This window comes from Sinocyclocheilus rhinocerous, unplaced genomic scaffold, assembly GCF_001515625.1.
Source record: "Sinocyclocheilus rhinocerous isolate Xijiao unplaced genomic scaffold, SAMN03320098_v1.1 scaffold83, whole genome shotgun sequence".
NCBI lineage: Eukaryota > Metazoa > Chordata > Actinopteri > Cypriniformes > Cyprinidae > Sinocyclocheilus > Sinocyclocheilus rhinocerous.
The window spans coordinates 22,650-42,242 of NW_015644623.1; the positions used below are offsets into that span (position 1 = coordinate 22,650).

Genomic DNA, 19,593 nt, shown 5'->3' on the forward strand with positions numbered 1-19,593 from the left:
GTGAGCTGCCTACCTAGGGAATATTTGAGATGTGCTTCAGATGTAACGCTTGTCCCAAATGGTAAACAGCAAAAGTATGCAGCATGTCATCACATGGAATTTACTTTGAAAGTATGCGTGTTTAGCATACGACAAACATTCACATCAAAATTGAAGTATACTTTGGCCTAAAGCGACCAGACGTGCAACTTCCTGGGGACACGTTCTGCCCAGGATTTCTAAATTGCGTGGTTAAAATAACCAGGTGTTTGTTGTTTGCGCTGCGCCAATCGATCTTTGTATGACATCAAAATATTGCGAGAGCTATAAAGCAGAGTAGACGGTTCCATTCTTTCGAATCGCTCTCGCGGTATTTTGATGTCATACAACGATCGATTAGAGCAGCGCAAACAACCAACACCTGGTTATTTTAGGCAATTTAGAAATCCTGGGCAGAACGTGTCACCAGGAAGTGGCACGTCTGGTCACCTTACTTTGGGCATAACTAGTGTGCTAGGCAGCAGTCAGCACACTAGAGTTTGGAGTACAGCTAATGTACCAAAAACGCAAAGGTTGATCGTTCTCACACATAGCCACAGAAAACAAGACACAATGATTGAAAAAGACAATATTTAAAGGAGGATTGTTGCAGAATTTCATTTACAAACAACTAAAGTGACAGTGTTACATCTAATACTATTTAATTTAACCTGGTTAATCCAATTCTATTGATGGATCAGAGAACACTTGTTTAGTGTGGCTTACGTAGGATTTGGTGTTGCTGAAACATTGAGATTCATCAACTGTTTTTGAATCAAAAATCTAATTTTCAAATCGGTCCCTAATAAGTCTGTTTCAACCACCTTTGATAAAATTAGGGATGCACGATATTGGATTTTTGCCAATATCCGATATGCCGATATATAATTATTTTTAATTTTGGTTAGTTTTTAACAAGAACTTATTTGTTAGAATTAAATAAACAAAGTTTTTTTTATAATGACAGTACATTGAAGATTTGAAAATAACAATACAAACTATACATCACTGCATTTTTTCCCCCGGAAAGATGCAGTGGTAACCTTAACATTTTATATTATGATTTAACATTTGTAAACTGTCTAAAGCAAAAGAGTTGTAAAAATTCTAAAAATCTTTTAGAGCTCATCATTTGTTTAAAAAATATAACATATTACACATTATTGTAATAACCAGTATATATAAAATTATTTAATTTAATGTCATGTTTGTGATTTATTTTTTTTGTTCATGCAAGCTATAGCTTCTGACCTTTAAATCAAAACATGCTCATGATTTTATAGCATCAATTACAATCACAGTCTAAACATTATTTTTGTATTTTGCTTTAATTTTATTAGAAGTAGGCCAACAGCGCCCCGTACGGAATTAAAACTCCTTACTGAGCGGGCTTTAGGATCCGGGGGAGGCTGCCGCTGCTGCACGTGCTATTACTGTTGACTATCATACACCGATCGAGTCATTCTGTACGTGCATTCTCAGTTTAAATACAGCGATCCAAAACAGTGAATCTAATCACCATTCAGGCAAAACTTTGCTTCAAGAATGAGCCACAATGCTGACGTGATCTAATCGCTAGCACACCCTGAGCACGTGAGTTAATGTATTCCTCTTATCGGCAAGACATATTGGCATAATTTTTCATATCGGGCCGATGCCGATATTTACATTTAAAGTCATTATCGGCCAATTCCGATATTGGTCCGATAATATCGTGCATCCCTAGTTAAAATGGTTGCTACATGGACGGTTACCTTCCATGTTGACTATAACACAGCCTTGCAAAAAAACAGAAATGCAAAAAACTGACTTAAGGACATATAGCCCAAATGCTGACTCCTCTCTTTGTTCATCTCAAAGCAGACAAGGCTGTAGGGGCGAGAGGAGGAGAGTGACGGGTGCTTTTTGAAGGGAAAGACGAGTGCAGATATGTCCTCCCACCATTCAAAGGCAGCGAGAAAGGGAGAAGATAGCACATGCAAATTTAATGAAGTCATGTTTATTTCTCAGCGAGCAGCACCGTGTGTTCTCCACCCACGCTTCCCTGCGGCTGCGCTCAGATAAGGGGGCTTTGTAACTATCATAGTTCAACTCCAAACCCCTGTGTTTCTCTTTCTCAGGGAGACACTGTGTAGATCATGCATTGTATACACTACCAGTCTTCAATTATTAAGTAGCACTGAAATAAAAGGCTAGAGTTCTCCGCTGTGCCAATGGGGTCTCCCCCCCCCAGTAAACGTCAGTACAGGAGGCTGTCACCAGCGGCAGTGCTAGAAAACACCCATGGGATGACTAAAACCCAAAACATAATTTGCATAAAAGGATAACAACAGCAGTAAGTGATATGTGTTTGTGTGTATGTGTGAATTTTGGAATTCACAATCTATTGGTACAATATTACTACCCGATTCATTTAGTGATAAATAGTAATAACTCAAATTACCACATTGTTTAATTTGCTGACTCCCTTTAATATCAATAAATAAATCTGATACAATGCCCAAATTCAGAGATTCACGTTTCAAAAGATAAAAACAGTGGCCCCAAAAAGTATTTGGATACTTAATGGCTGAATGCCTTTGCATTAACAAAATATCAAAAACAAGTGTCACTTATTTTAAAGAAATACAGCCCAAAAAACCTTTAAGCCACTTGAATTATAAAATAACAGACATACTTGACTATACATATGTAACTGACTGGCCCAAAATGGCCATTAGTTAGTATATTTCTTTGCAAATGCCACTATGATAGTGACTACGTTTAAATGGACATCAGTAATCTAATTATTTACCTTATTCTGAATAAGGCAATATTATGATTAAGGTGTTTACATGAGTTGCTTTTACATGTTATAGTACATAGATCGATTAATGACACACGCCATTACATACCCACGCGATGCCATCCGAAGTCCCCTCCAGAATTTCACTTATAAACATAGTTCGTCTTCGTTATGATGCCATATACAGTTTTGGGTGTTTCATTTTTAATTTTACGAAAGCTTCAAGTGCAGTTAATTATTTGTAATGCTATACGTGCAAACAGACGACAGTGTTGTTGAAGCCATGCTCTTTTGTTTGCCATCAAACGCTTGACCACTGCCGTGTGTATCCTGTCGCAAAATGCGGCGAAAAGTCCTACACGACGGTAATAGTGTGATTAAGGAGTTTACATGTCTATACTGCACTTCGATAATGCGACTAAAATAGGAATACTCCACATGTCTTGATTCGATTTGGGTTTACTTCGAGTATGACTTTAACTAGATTAAGGTAATCCAAAATCTGTTTACATAGATTCTTAAACAGAGAATTATCTTAATCGTGTTCAAAACGGAACATTGTTGTCCATGTAAACATACTGATTGTGTTACTAAAGCATCCAAAAACTTTGAGGCCTCAATCCTGCAAATTGGGACGGGATAGATTCTTACCTTGCACCCTTCACATGCACTAACTCCATAATGGTAGCCTGAGGACTTGTCCTGGCAGACGAAACAGGGCTTGTAGACCCGTGGTGGAGGAGGTGGAGAAGGTGGGCTTGGTACGATCTCCTCTGAGCTTGTGCTCTGGGTCTCCACAGCTACAAGAGAACAGAAACAGCCTTTAGTTTGACTCATTAACGCACCATAATTTCCTTATGAGGGTAGGGCTGTCGCGGTGAGGCAATTTCCCTTGCGGTAATTTTGAGTGGCTCAATACGCGGTATGAGGTATTATCGCCATACATATACATATATATATATATATATATATACCTCTGCGGTTTGCTCGTCAATAGCGCGGTATTGCGATATTGCGGTTATTGCGACAGCCCTACATAAGGGTTACTAGGATCCTTTGAGAAAACTGCACTTGGTGTTTTAGCAACAGTCTGCAGTAACCTTCAACCTTCAAAAGATCCCTCCGCTCCCCAGGAAGGCTCAGCGAGGGAGCGCTTGTGCATCCCGATGAGCAGCTAAGGTCAAGCTTGTCAGGAGAACGTCTCCATTCCTGGAGCGAGCAGACAAATAGGCTGGTGCCACGCTCTCCTTACACATTCGCTCTTGCTTTCCTCCCGGTTTCAGCTGCTACCGACTGGGACGAGTGCCAGCCTTAATTAATAAAGTCATGACAGTCAGCCGGGGTGTGGAGGGAGAAGCTGCACGCTGTGCTTGAGTGGAGGGGGCGCCCGAGCCGCACGGCACCGTCAAAGAGCTGCCATGACCGAGAGCTTATGAATCAACTGCCATTTAAACAGCACACCATGAGGGAAACCCACAACGTCCTCTCCACACGTCAAGGGCACAAAATGACAAGCACTCTGAATTTTGAATAGCTGAAATTCTCCACGTCGCTGATGTTTCCCTGTATGAATATGCCCACATGTAAATGACCGTCTGCATGGTGGCGATGAAGGCACTGGTATATTTTCAAAACATTTATATACACAGACACATTCACTCCTCAACCCCCATGTGTCTCTCCCCCGCTGCTATCCTCTCCTTTCCTGCTGTGTCTCTCACAAATGCCATGGTGTGAAGAAAAATGAGACATGAAAACACAGGTTTCTAGTGAAGGAGAATGCGCTATTATGTGGGTGCAGTTAGCAGGTGTCAGTAATCTGAGTAATGCAGAGTCTCAGATATTGTTTCAATAACTCTAATAGATCTCGAAAAGGATCAAATCGCAGCATTAAAGGGACAATTGACAAATTAAATTGGTGTCATTTACTCGCCCTCAAGCTGTTCCAAACTTCTGCTGAACACAAAAGATGATATTTCGAAGAATGTGGGAAAGCAAACAGTTGCCGGTAACTATGGAAGTCAATGAGGACCAGAAACGGTTTCATTTAACATTTTTCTGACCCGTTCTCTCTGACCCTTTAAGAATTATTATTTTTTTGGCTACTGCAGCAACGATCAATATTTTTGGTCCGTTTTTCTCAAATAAATAAATTGGTGCACCTGCCAAATGTGAATTCTGTCAGCATTTAGGAATACACAAGCATATAGGCTACATTGTTCAAATGTTTGGAATTGGTGAGATTTTTCAGTAATAGTGACGGAGTGAAATATTACAGTTTTAAAGCATTTTTTTGTAATATTTTTTTAATGTGTAATTTATTCTTCTGACGGCAAAAACATTGTCAATTATCTTATCAATGTATCAAAAACAGTTGTGCTGCTTAATATTTTGAGGAAACCGATACTTAAAAAGTAAAAAAAAAGAACAACATTTACTTGAAATAGAAATCTTTTGTAACAACGTAAAAGCTTTCACTAACACTTTTGATCAATTTAATTTAATAAAAAAAAAAATCTTGTCATGTCTTTAAATAGAGTATCCAACACCAAATCTCTTCTGTTCAAGCAGTCAATTATGGCTGTGTGGTAGAGACAGGCTGTGAGGGGTGCTTGTGTTGTTGTTTAAGGTTTGATATGATACCTGACTCACTTAGATCAGTGTCTGAGTTCAGAGAGACAATCTACCTACAGCATAGACTCACAACGCAAACACTGGGGCCGCCAAACAAATGCCTGAATGATGAGACAATGCCCTCTTTAAGCATAAGAACACTGGTGAAATAAGTTAAACGGTGAGTTAGGTAGATCTCTCTCATCTTTGTCTATTATGAGCAGTCTAGTAGAAAACGAGGCCTCACCTTCATCACACTACACATGCACTGTTGCTGAGCCAGTGGGCAACCGTCTGCGTCTATTTCCTGTGTTCAGAAAAAGCACAGTCAAAGCTAAAAATACCCACCCTGGCACCAGCACAGAGTCAGATGAGGATGTCGAGTTCTTATCTCTTTCCACACACAGACAGCAAAGGTCCCCACAAACTCAAACACGATTCCCAGCGCATGACACAACCGACTTCAATGCAGTGTGCTGAGAGAGCTGCTTAACGGTTTTATTTAGCAAATGAGGAAAGAAAACTAGAAAAATCTCCAATAATGTGGGGAAACTACAAAAGAAAAACAGACCCATGAAGGGACAGTTATGAAGAATTACAAGCAATAATTTGGGAAATGCAGGGTTTTCCCAAATATACAGAATACACTTTCTGGCCAATTCATTTTTAGTCATTGACATTTCCAGTCAAACACTGAATAAAAATAAACGATTTACAGAAATGACACTCAAAAAGCTATTTCTTGCTAATTTGAAATAAGAGATGAGGGAATGAGAAGGAGGAAATTTGGATGTATTTTCAAGGCCTGGGAACTACAATTTTATTATTCCCTACAAGTTTCTAATAATTCCAATTCCTAATAAATTTTTTTTTTTGATGGCAGATGCTGAGATCTTAGGGGTGGCAGATGATCGATATAAAGCTGACATATCACTATTAATAGAGCCCGACCGATATGGTTTTTTTGGGGCCGATACCGATATTTGGCCCTTGAATGTAACGTGTACGTTCCCTTGGAACAGGAATCATGGCGGAATTTCATGTGAAGTTCACTTCGCAGGGTACTTACGGTCGAATAAGACAACGCTTGAATGCTGCTGCCTGAACAAGAGACCTCCTTACTGAAGTGAAAGTGTTTGGCTGGTGTCACTATCTCGCGAACGCGCCGGCGGATCTCCACCAAATTGGGGGTATCCCTTCAGCTCGAGGAGCCCTCTCGAACGCCGCCCTCCACGCGTCGGTAGCCCCCCGGGATCGCTAGACCGGTAGGCGCCGGACCGCAAATTTAACCGCCCGTAACTCCCGAACCCCGTGGGCTATCATTCGAGAGGGTTCCTTGAGCTGAAGGGATCCCCCGAATTTGGTGTCCGCCGCGCCGTTACGGAGATATGTCCGTTCAAAGTTTCAGTGGTTTTCCATAGACTTAAGCTTTAAAGCGTTTCATCCAGGTCGCCAGTAGCAAACAATGGACCACGCTCTGCTGGACAAACTAAGTAATTACACCATTTAAAGCATTTCATCCGCGTTATATGTTCTGTAAAAAACATTTTCATATCGGCGGCGTATTAGCCGATACCGATATATCGGCAACAGGCTCATATCGGCCAATAATATCGGCTAAACGATATATCGGTCGGGCTCTACTATTTAATATAAAAAAGTAAACAACATGCTGCAATAAAATTACCTTTTTTAACATCACATTTACTAAAGAAATAATTTCAAAAAATGAATCAATATGAAAAGATAACTTGATAAAACTGATTTATACTTCAGATACTGTTGTCAAAAAACTGCCGCTGTAACCCAAAAGGTCAAAAATATGTCATACTTTGTCCTTTAATGCAAATGTTTTACCATAGAAAAGGCAAAAGGCAGTAACAATGCCGTCAAACAATGTGTTCATTTAATTCATTTGTATATAAATTTGCAACATAAAAAAAAGACCCCTTATTGGAAAAACATAAAACAAAATGTTATCTCAGCACGAAACATTTGCAGATGGTACTTTAGCTTGTATTTTTCACACAAAGAGAGAACAGGAAGTGAGAAAAACTACCGGCTGGCATCACACATCCTGCTCTCACGAACACGAAGCTTCAAGAAGGTGAGATTGTTTTTACATGTCAAACAGTTGATTTCTCTCCCACAATTATTCTCACTGTTGCACTCGTTCCCTTTCACCAAATCTCACTCGCTCTTTCTATGCCATTCACTCGTTCCCTAGAGCGCCATCTGACCTCTTTCTGCTGTGCAGCTCCAACATGAGTGGCACATTTTCCATAACAGGGACAGAGCTCAACACAGCTCCAGGACAACATCATGGGAACTGCTCTTCTGACAGCAGACACTGGGGAAATGGCCAAAATTACGCCTTCATCTACTCTCACCCATACCACAATGCCTCAAACTTCCTTTAAACTCCATCTGATCAATAATAAATGGCACGTATAAAAAATTGAACGGCTGAACTGAACAGAGAAATCCCTCGCTCTTATATAAGCGAAAGTTTGAGGGTTAGAAGCTGCTTCCCTGAACCCGAATAACCGCAGAACTAGCAGCGCAAGTGGCTTCCTGTGAAGCTGTGATCAGGTGGCATGCTCTAATTACGCACTCGGTTGCATCTCTGAGGAGAAGCGTCTTAGTCATGGCTCTTGAGTTGGCCTGTAGCTCTGGAAGGAACAACCTCGCTCTGAGATCAAGTTTAATTATGCCCAGAGGTTCGACCCAGGGTAACCTTACATTAACCGCTGCAAGGCTTTCGGAAACGGTTCAGTTTCATCACCTGTCCGAGACGCCCCTCGTGCACACAGAAGACATCAGTTACCGAGGTGTTCTTTAGCTGTTTGACATCACCGCATACTTCCACTCACTTCCAAAGCTGGCAGGCTGGTTAAATCTCACATTAAAACGGCCAACTCTCTGCTCCAAAACACAGTCGGCAGGCTACCTAGACTGCATTTTAAGGCATCAAAATGTATGCAGTCTTCTAAAATACTTTGCTTTCAGTCAGCAATGCGGTTATCCTATATAAAAGAGGCAATCCCAAAAAGCATTGCAACTATGTAGGCAGCTTGCCAGGTTTTGGAGCACAGGTGTAGCCTTCAATGATCTTACGCATTCTTTTCTTATCAGTTTGTGAGGGTTTGAAATCCCAACAGGGCAAAAATGTCACCTTAGCACAATCACTGGGACTTTTTTTTTTAAAAGACCGAAGTAATAACGGCATTACTGGTAGGCTGCACAGGCAGCTGGCATTGACGTCCTGTCACAGCAAGAGAAGAAGCAGATGAGAGGGGTAAAGGAAAGAAAGATGGTTCTTGTATCTCAGCTTCCCCCAGAGACCGTTAACTGAACTCAATGAACTGCCCTGAACCCTGTCTATTAATGAAACACAAGACAAATCATCACACACAGCAAATACACACTGTGCATAAACTTAGAAAATGTATTTATTAAACATATACGAATACAAAAATATAAATGTACTCTAAAAACATACATTACATTAATTTATATCTTACATACCACCACCAACAACAACACCTATACCAACAAGATGTCATACAACACCAACAAGTACTATATGTTCAACTGAACTGTACTGTATGCTTTAGATGAACTTGTATAGATAATTTACATATATAATTATCTTAGTGTCAAAAATCACTGTAATTTAGGTTGCTGGCTGAAAGTAAAAAAAAAAAAAAAATTACATTTACAACAACAAAAAAGTTGAATATTTACAACAAATATTTAGGGTTGGACATTTTTAAGCATTGTGGTTTAAAAACAAGTGATTTTAAGCCATTGAAATGTAATTAGCAGTGAAAGAGAACTTATTTTGCTGTATGTGCGCGCTGTTTGAGAGACTGTTTCTGAGTGCTGTCAGAGAGGTGCGCACACGTGAAGACCGTGCTCAAACAGCGCGGTAGTACTGAACGAGTACTGAAGTTATTTTTGCCACTTTATGGGCCTTGAACGGTTAAATACACACACTAGTATTTGTCAAAATGCCCATCTTCACCAGTGAAAGCAAACAGCTGAGAAAGAAAATAAATGTGTAACAGTATACAGGTTGCGGGTTCGAGTCTCGTACCGGCAGGGATTGTAGGTGGAGGGAGTGAATGTACAGCGCTCTCTTCCACCTTCAATACCACGACTGAGGTGCCCTTGAGCAAGGCACCGAACCCCCAACTGCTCGCCGGGAACCGCAGCAAAAATGGCTGCCCACTGCTCCGGGTGTGTGTTCACGGTGTGTGTGTGTTCACTGCTGTGTGTGCGCACTTTGGACGGGATAAATGCAGAGCACTAATTCCAAGTACGGGTCACCATACTTGGCCACATGTCACGTCACGTCACTAAATCTACACACAGGTGCTGAGGTGACATTATAACTTTAAAAGATAATTTGTCTGTCATTCATGTTAATCAAACAACAAAAGAGAAAAAAAAAAAATCACTCACTGCTCTCGACTAAATCAATTTTGTAACTTTAATAATAAGAAATATACATTTAATTTACACAGTGAAGAATATGCATTGTTTTTATTAATTTGATTACTTTATACAATATACACAGCATTTCTTATTTGTTCTACTGTAGTTTTGTCCCATTGCTTGTAATTAGTTTCTTATTCTTATTTAATCGATGACTGCTTACTTATCTTCAGTGAGCTTTTTTTAAAAAATTTAGTATTAGATTGTGATATTGACACTGGTGACAAGAACTAGGAAATTTCTATGGTATCAAAAATGTATATCATAAAGACCATATTTAAAGGAAAAAAAACTATATTGTGATGTATATCGTTACCGTGAAATAAAACCGCGCATATCGTGATATTAAATTTTGGTCATATCACCCACCGATACTTATATTCTATACATTTAATGCAATAATAAAACAAATGTCAAATTAAAAGGTAATTATGGGTCAACTTTAGTTTGGCCATCTCGGTGTTAAGGTGCCTTCCTTCCCACTGTTGCCTTTGGTTCATAAAAGGAGATAATTGTTTTTTTAACCCTTTAATGCGTACGATCACACCGGTGTGATTAGAACGTTCAGTGCGTCATGTGATCAACTGCTGAATTCAAATCTGCTTTCGCGCTTTTCCTGGCACTGAGCCACTGAGTGCTTGTCATATAATCATAACTATTCAGTGTTTTCAACCATATAATGCTTATTTTAGGTTTCAGACATCTAAATACACATAAGTACTAGCAAAACAATACATTTATAGTTTGTAAAATACACACGATGTCCATAGAAGTAGCAATAATAATCCATTCAATTATAATTTGACGACATGTTTTATTGATATCATATACACATTGTGTAGGTAACTTTAAAGTTAAGTCTACTCTTCTCCCAGTTCACCGGAAACTTACTTTAATGTCTTTCGGGAAAAGAGGATGAATTTACGTGTTGTAAATCCCACAGCTCGGATTCAGCGCGAACTAACATGGCGGCACCCATCACCCACTATAGATCAACTAACATGGTCATTTTAAAGGCGTTTAAACTACCAAATACATTTACTTTCACGTATTTGAGAATAGGAAAATAGGGCTGTGCGATTTGGGGGAAAATATCAAATTGCGATTTTTTGACAGATATTGCGATTGCAAACTGAAAATTGCAAATCAAATCGCAAAGTCAAGCTTCAGCTCAATATTGTCAATAATGTGCAGCACAGTATGGGTATCATTACCCTGCTGAAAAAAACAATAGAAACCATCACAGAAATTCTTACAGTTTCCATTAAATCATTACAAAATTCCTTTTTGTTTTGGGCATTATTCCAATAGGAATTATTGTTGTTCTACTGGTTGTCATCTGCCAGATTACATCCCACCAATAGAATTAATCAAATAGACACCACTATAGTTTACATTAAAACCAAACAAATTCCCATTATAACCCTGAAATCCATTACATTTGTTATTGTGTTTTGGGAGGGGTTCTATTGTTTAGTTTTTTTCAGCAGGCAAGATTATAATGGTATAGCGATACGTTCTAAAATAACGGTCGCCTAAAAAAACTCACGCTGGGGGCTCAGATAGTATATTTTAAACTCACGTGCGAAAAGGTTAAGTTTACAAAAACAAAATAATGGCAAACTACAGGCAATTAAAAACTGCTATACAAATAAATTAAAATGAAATCAAAATACACTACATAATATTCCCACACGGATATGCGTTTCACTTCTACGTACAATACTGGCGTATTTTGACATTTCACAGGACATGTCAAAACGGGCTACAGTCAGCATCATTTGTGAGCTCTCTGCAGTAGAAACCACATATAGGGAGACAATTATGTTACTTGCACATAGAGTGAGAAAAATATTATGGTGTTAAAGTCTTTGAGCGTGTGGGTTTGTGTCTAAGTGAGAAAAATACAGGAAAGATTGTGAGTTATGTGTGAGAGCTAGAAAGATAGAGAGCGCGTGTGAGAGAGAGGGAGAGGAAAAATAGGGCAGACCATGAAAGGAAAACGCTGCATACCTCTCAGCGTTGGCGGTAGCTCTCTGGGGGAAAGTGGATCCTGGTACAACTATTAAGCCTCCCTATACTTTCCCGACACACACTCAATAAAAAATGAGTCCCGTTTCTTTGTGTTATTCAAAGTTAACCCAGTGAGAGGGGGAGAGGGAGATGGATACAAATGAATCAAGGCCTCATCATTACCAACACCATTATAGTAATGGCCCAGTGCTGCTGGGCACAGAGAGGCGGAGACGCTGGAGAAAAACGAGGGAGTGTGCAGGATGAAAAGCACACACTCATGTGAGACTACGATGTAGGTCACTTTGCACCAGAGTGCCGGTGAGTCACAGGCCTGGATCAGTAGCTCAGTCTGGTGACTCATCTCTTTAAGCCCCTCCTCTTCTCCCCTATTGGTCAATGAAGACATGACAGACGGCTTTTCCCCCCAATAGTCACCTTTTTTTTTTTTAGTTAGGGAAGTGGTGAAATTATTTGCTCATAGCCCTTGTGCTGGTATTCAGTCTCCCAGGCCTTTATACACGCAACAGAAGATAGAAATGTGTTCTACGTATATTTGAAATAATCATAGTCCACTTCATAAATACATCAAGACAAAGAGATGAATTAACAACAACATTGTTTATCTGCAAACAGCTCAGTTGTCAAGAACTTGATTCAGAGGAGCTGCACTGAAGGTCTGAGTGATTCAGAGAAGCGTCTAGCGCAGCACAAATGGTTCAGGTCAAATTCCATCTTGCAACACCGTAATAACTTCAGCTGCAAATGTCTTAAGGGAAATGCAGATGTCCACTCGCTCTTCTGAACAGGGTCGCTACTAAGCAGCTCCCAGATGCTAGACTATAAGCAAAGATCTCAGATTCATGAGTCATTGTTTACACAGCACACAATAGGTCATGAGAACAGCATTTGCCCACAAACCAGTACTCTTGTTCGAGTAATAAAGTCCTCTGTAATCTTTACTGTATAAAATGGCTTTTATGGAGCTTTCAGACCACTCAGAGAGCAATTCAAACTTCACTCAACTCAAACACATGCTCTTTGTGTGGCGTTCAGTCATCTGGTGAATGGACTGAATAGTATGGTGAGGCGGCACTGTATCTATTGTTCATTTCTAATTCAATTAATCACAGGTACTTTGAAAACATCTGCAGTGCCAGATGTGTGATGCATGAAGATCACAAGACCATACGTGTGCAGTGAGGAACTATCATTTGTGGTGCTTCACGTTTGTGGTCTGATAAAAAAAATAAAAAAAAGTGCAAACTGGACAATAATAGGCATAATGTGAGCACTTTACACCGACTTTGATTTGAAATATGTCAACTTTAACATAAAGACATGAAATTTCATATCTCAACAAGTCAACAGAACTGTCGCTTGCTCTGTTTGGTCACAAATGCATCACGATGTCTCGCTTTCACTGACCATATTCATGTGTCTTTATAGGTCTTGCAAACTTTGGTTTTCTATGAACACTGTCTTCACAATCTAATTAAAGCATGTTTATCGCTGTCATTCCCGTAGCTATAATTTCATTACAGCTGTATAAGTAAAAAAAAAAAAAAACCTATTATGGAAACCTATAAATAATTTGTTGCTTAGAAAATGCATACTAACACAGAAACATGTTGCTAAAAATAACATGTATTTTTTTGTGGTAGGGCCATTGGCAGTGGAAATACAAATCTGTACTACTATCCCAACTGGGCCAAAAAAACAAACAAACAAAAACATTACAACTGTGTCCTGGATTTGTATATATATTTCAAAAATAGTGACCTCACCGTAAATGTATAAAAGTAACAAACATACACAAATAGCATGTCCCGTTTAAGTTAGATTTGACAAAACAGAGCAATTTAACATCCGTTGCCCCGTATAATCATTCATTTTGACGGCATAGATGTAACACATAATCAGTGACAGCCTCAGTCCTGCACGTATAAATACCAGGCCAAACAGCAGCGAACGGCTGATTTGAGTTCCAGCGCTGCTAGCGAGCCCACGGTGCGCGTAACAGCGCAGAGAAGCAGTGCCCTTTCATCACGGCAGCTGAACTCAGCAGGGTGAAGCGCTAACACTTGCCAGGGCTCTTTGTGGTCAAAACCAAGAGGTAGCAATTTTCCAATTAAGCCCCATTTTTATGGGTTCCTTGGACAGCAGAGGGAAAAGGAAAGTCCTGAAAGCAAACAAATAAGTGTGGTGCAGCACGTGGAGACAAAATTAGCATTTCCCAAAGAGCCTTATTACAGCTGCATCTCAAGACGCGGGACTGCCTTCTTCCTAAACCAGGCAAATAAAACAAGACAGGCAAAGAGGGAAGGGATTTAATTAGATCAAGGCCAGTAATGAGATTAGCTTTTCGTTAAAATCTTCAAGGGCGGAGTTACGTGCGGGATCCCTGTTCAAAACTGGATCTTAAAGGCTTATGCTTTGCCTCTAAATAGCTCGCTTAGAGTTGGCCCTCCAAATACCGATCCAGTTATGTCCCACCGTGCCCTGCGCATCTCAACCGGCCTGTCACGCGAGCCCTAAAGCCCGGAGAATGGTTTATACGATGACAGGCGTGCTTAGCATATTGTGCACTTTACAAAAGGGCCTAGCGAAGGGGGCCGGCTCAGTCATAGCTGAGGGAACCCCTGATCTGCCACTAATAGCCGCTGACCTACATTCATCCGCAACAGCCCATGCCTCGGTGAATGCGTAGAGAGGGACTCCAAATAAAAGAGGGGCTGTGAGACTGTTAGCGCTAGTTAAGGACTTTTCTTACACAGCCTATAAAGCCAACAGCCTTTTGAACCTTGGCAAAGCCTGAGCTACGTCAGAGAAAAAGAGAACAAAATATGCACAGACAAAAACAGAAGGATGGAAATAAGCAACGAGTTTTATTACCATAGCTATAATATCATTATAGCTGTATAAGCTAAAAAAAAAAACTTATGGAAACCTATAAATTAGGGCTGGGCGATATGAAAAAAAAAAATAAAAAATACATAATCAATTTCAAATCTTTATATCTTTCAAGTTTAAATGCAGATGTTTTGCTCCTAAGTGAAAATTGTAGAAATTAGGCCATTAATTGTGGTTTTAAACTACTCTTTATGGTCAGAACAAGAACTTTTTGAATTCTTTACACTTATCCAGTCATTTTTTCTTAAAATAAATCTCAACAATAAATGGTCAATAAATGGATAAATGGTCAGTGTGTGATGCGGTTCAACTGAGTAGAGCCGTTTTGTTCCGCTTTTGAAGCATAAACATGATAATGAACATTTATCAAACCATTTTTATCGTTTTGAGGAAAATATCACGATAATTATAGCTAGCATTTTATCACCCAGCCCTACTATAAATTATTTGTTGCACAGAAAATGCATAGAGAGGCAATACAATTTTTTATTGAAAGCCGGAAAAGTTCCAGTAACCAAAAGAAAGCTGACTAACTTAGTGGTTTGCTGCTTTTAAGGATGCACAATTTTTTTGGGGGGGAAAAAAAAAAAATGTAATTGCAAAAAATGTAATTGCGTTTTATCTCATTTCGATTGGGATTTAAATTACAATTTTTTTTTATTTGATAACTTCGGATTTGCGGTGTTTGAACAATGAAATTATCGTAGGTCTGCAAAGTTTGGCAAAAAATGATTAAGATAACTAAGATAATAATTGTATAATTGTAATATTTCACTGTAAAATAAAACAAGCGTTAAATTAATTTACAGCACAATTGTAAAAATAATATCATATTTATGGCTTCATTTCTTTATTTTCAAAAGTTAAACCCTGATGGGTTATGAAAGGTTCATATTTTGGTTTTGGGAGTCCCCAACAACAGGTTGACATGCATGCAAGGTCAAAAAACACTTTCATTGTCTTATACGCATTTATTTTTTCCTTTTTGCATTTATTCGACTCCCCAAACGGTTTGCTCAACGATTAATTTTTCCAAACCCTCCTTTGCGGTGAACTGCGGTGATTGGTCTGATGACCCAGTCTGTTGTGATTGGTCTACTGCGTGCAGCGCATGTCAATAACGGAACGCCCATCACCATTACTTAGCCCACAGCTCGGTGGTAAACACCCAAACAGCCATGGTATATGCATTAGCCCAATGCAGAAACGTATTGATAAAGCACTGCAGTTTGTACACCAACGTATTGCTCTATTCTTTATCAGAACTCCAAGTAATAACAACAACAAACATTCACTATTCATTGCCACATTTCTAGACTATTGTGGCGGAGCAAACACAACACACACAACTAAACACGTATTTTGCATACAATGGTTCAAGACAGGGTGTCTAAAAACACTTTTCTCCTCCAACTTCAATATCACATCATTGTTTTGCCCTTGTTTGTGTTTGATCCTGCTTGCACGTTCACTTTGTAAACACTGGGTCGGTGCTTCTGCAGAGATGTAGGATGATTTTGAAGTTGGAGGAGAAAATGAGTTGGGAGTTTTTCCGACATGCCCTAACTGTACCTTAACGGATTTACCCTTCTCCACAGGAATCCGCTATGGTGTTTGAGGAAGGGGAGGTTCAAGTTTTCCCGGGTCTGCACACGCAACAAGTGGGCGGGGATAAATATGCTAATGTTTCATGTTGATGCCAACTTGAAACAGCTTAAGATTCATTTTAAAAACGACTCGTTTTCATGACTCTGAGTCGACTCTTTCTTTTGAAAGACAATAACTTTATACACGGTGCACTTTTAGATTTAAAACTTTGCAGGATGATTTCATTCACTTAGAGCTGTGTTACACACTGCATGAAAGGTAATTTTCAAAAATCCATAATAGGGGCACATTAAACCAACCCTTTTGGAGGAAAACCACAGGGAGCCCTTAAACCGGATCATGAACAGCTTGCTTGTAAAAGAATACAGTACCACGCTTCACTCTGAAAGACGCAAAACGCATTTAATCAAATCATTCTTTGCGATTTGATAATCACACTAATTTCAGTTTTATTTTGAATAACTGTAAAGCCCTAGCTGCTCTGTTCATGAAGAGCAGCTTCAGTCTGCCACAATGTTGCGAAAAAATGCTCTTGTACTTAGTGGTAAAGAGAGAGAGAGAGAGAGAGAGAGAGAGAGAGAGAGAGAGATCAGGGAAGCAAAGCAGCAGGTAAAAGAAATCAAACTAGGTCAAATGTAAGACTGCTGAATTGCTGATCGACCCTACAAATGGCCCTTCATCTCGTCAAAAACATCTCACAGAGGAGGATAAAATGCTTGATGTGCATCACTATGTAACACACCCGTCTCTCTGGTCTTTATCCAGTGACAGCTGTTTTAATTAGTGTTAAAGAATGAATACTAAGAGGCGGCTTTATCACTTCTTGACATTGTCTTTTTTAAAACTTACGAGGCAAAGGCCATCAGACACTAGGAGTTAATAGAAGATAATCACAGGACGAGTAGAGTAGTCGTTCCCACAACTCTATTAACTGTACGCGCCTCATTAAGCCACTATATTCATTTTCGGCGTCCTACAGAATTCATTCTGATAATTAACAATATAGCGAGTGAGGAAAACGCAAGCTCCACAGGACAAAGCAGTCCATTTCGCACCCTCGCCGGAGGAATATTTCAGCCACAATGGTGTTTAATACACTTCTGACTCTTGAGATCTCACTAGGGGGAAAAAAATGAAATGACAGAATGGAGCTGTGCACACAAAGCCATTATTCCACCTCGCAGTCACGTTAGGGAAGTCGAGACGTGATCCATAAAACAAAATTCCAAGGCATGAATCACGCGGTTATGTGAAACTAAGCAAAAAGTGAAAGGCCATCTGGGACATTCAGGACTAGACAAAAAAAATAATCTGCTGGACATTATAGACATGCTGATTTCGTTCCTTTTAACCTTCCCCAGCCCAGTGGTCCCTCTGAGGCACTGCCCAACCCCTTCTCAACGGGCCCAATGCCAGAGCAGGTTTCAGCCCCCAGGCCTCCCTTATTTTTATTGCCTGTGTTTATAGCTGGTCTTGGTTTCTCTTTCTGCCCTCTTTTGCTTGACATTTTACGGCGTGCAATATAAGAGACGCCCTCCACCCCCCTCTGTCTGAGTTTTTAAGTACCTCGTCCACAAATTCTTTTTTCTGCGCCGAAATCCGGCCCTCAGGAATTCACTTGATGTCACTGGCCATCATGAAACACCACAATGGGTCAAGCGCAGTCTTTTGAAATGGATTGCACACAGCTGGACGACATTCATCTCCTACAACTTAACTGTGGTGCTTATCGCTTGTTTCCATGCATATTATACACTGCTGCGGTTGCGATGCCGCAATAGTGCTCAAATCGAGTTCTGATACTCTTTTTGGACTGTTGCTGGTGCGTTTGGAAATAAAACAGATGTATGGTCATCTATCTGTAATCAAGTTAATCGCTCGAGTCGAAGAGCATCTGAAGCACGGGCAGCATGGCTTAGGCAGCTTTAGCCTCGGCCCAAAATCTGTCAACGTGTTTGGGCACGGCGCCCTCCAAATTCACCTTAGCACTACATAAATAAAGCGGTCCACTCCAGCCCTGCTTCCTTAAACTACATTGAGTCTACAATAAAACAAAAAATAAGATATATATCGAGTTTATACGATATATCGATATACTTTTATAAGCGATATGGTATGACGCAATAGCATTGATATACAGTAGTTTGATACAAGCACATCTGAAAAATAGCGGAAGACGCAGAGTGAGTTGCTGTGGGTAAAGTGCATAATCCAATTTGTCCTAAACATAAGACATGCTTTATATTAAGGGCTATAAATTCACTTGCAAGATATAGTTCACATGTATAGTTTAAAGTGACTCGCCCCATCAGATGTTCTGACAGATAGGCTACATGTGCTGCTGACAGGCTGTTTAATGCATTTGAAATGTGGTGTTTGCCTCAGTACATAACTTACATTTCACAGGTATATTCTCCATTCAGAAAATCATGGAAATATTTCCATTTTGCTGTCAGGAGTACATGAGCCTTTTGAATGCGATTGTCCGTTAAACTTTACAGACTTCAGTGAACGAGAGCCGCTGTGCATATGCACGTCAAAAACAGATGGAGTGCACTAAAATAGGAGCACAATAATTCTAACCGAAATAAACATTTTGGTCAAATATTTGTAGTTTGACAGTAAACGTGCCATATGTAGAATTTTTAACCAACAAGTAACTGCAAAGTTTGGGGTCATCAAAACAGCATAATACAATTAGTTTGTACTTTTTAGTTTAGTGAATTTTTGAGTTTTTAGATTGTAATGTTACATTGCTATAATGTAATATATAGCATAATAATATATACCATGGCCTACATTAGTGATCGACCGATATTGATATTTTATAACCGATACCGATACCAATTATTTGCATGTTTATGTGCCCGATAACCGATATGCAGAACCGATATTTATTTACTGTTATAAAGTAAATAAATGACTGAGTGAAGTAAGTCCATACTTCACTTTGATTTTTCCTCCTTTCAGTCATCTTAAAAAAAGTGTTGAAAATTAGCAGTCTTTCATGTTAAAATTAATCTTCATACTACAACAATAAAAAAACATTTTATTTAAAGCATCAGCAGCAACACTAATATTAACAATAAGCAAAATAAATGTAGAAGGTCTAATGTTTTCAAATGGAGAAAATAAATAAAGGA

At 39.4% G+C, this 19,593-nt stretch overlaps 1 protein-coding gene across 1 annotated transcript in view; it reads right to left on the minus strand.

Moving 5' to 3' along the window:
- The window catches only part of LOC107758480 (retinoic acid receptor alpha-B-like), a 39,838-nt gene that overhangs the window by 12,661 nt on the left and 7,584 nt on the right, over positions 1-19,593 (minus strand). The window contains exon 2 of the mRNA XM_016576211.1: positions 3,455-3,603. Coding sequence (XP_016431697.1) covers positions 3,455-3,603 — 149 coding nt within the window. The remainder of the gene's footprint in view (positions 1-3,454; positions 3,604-19,593) is intronic.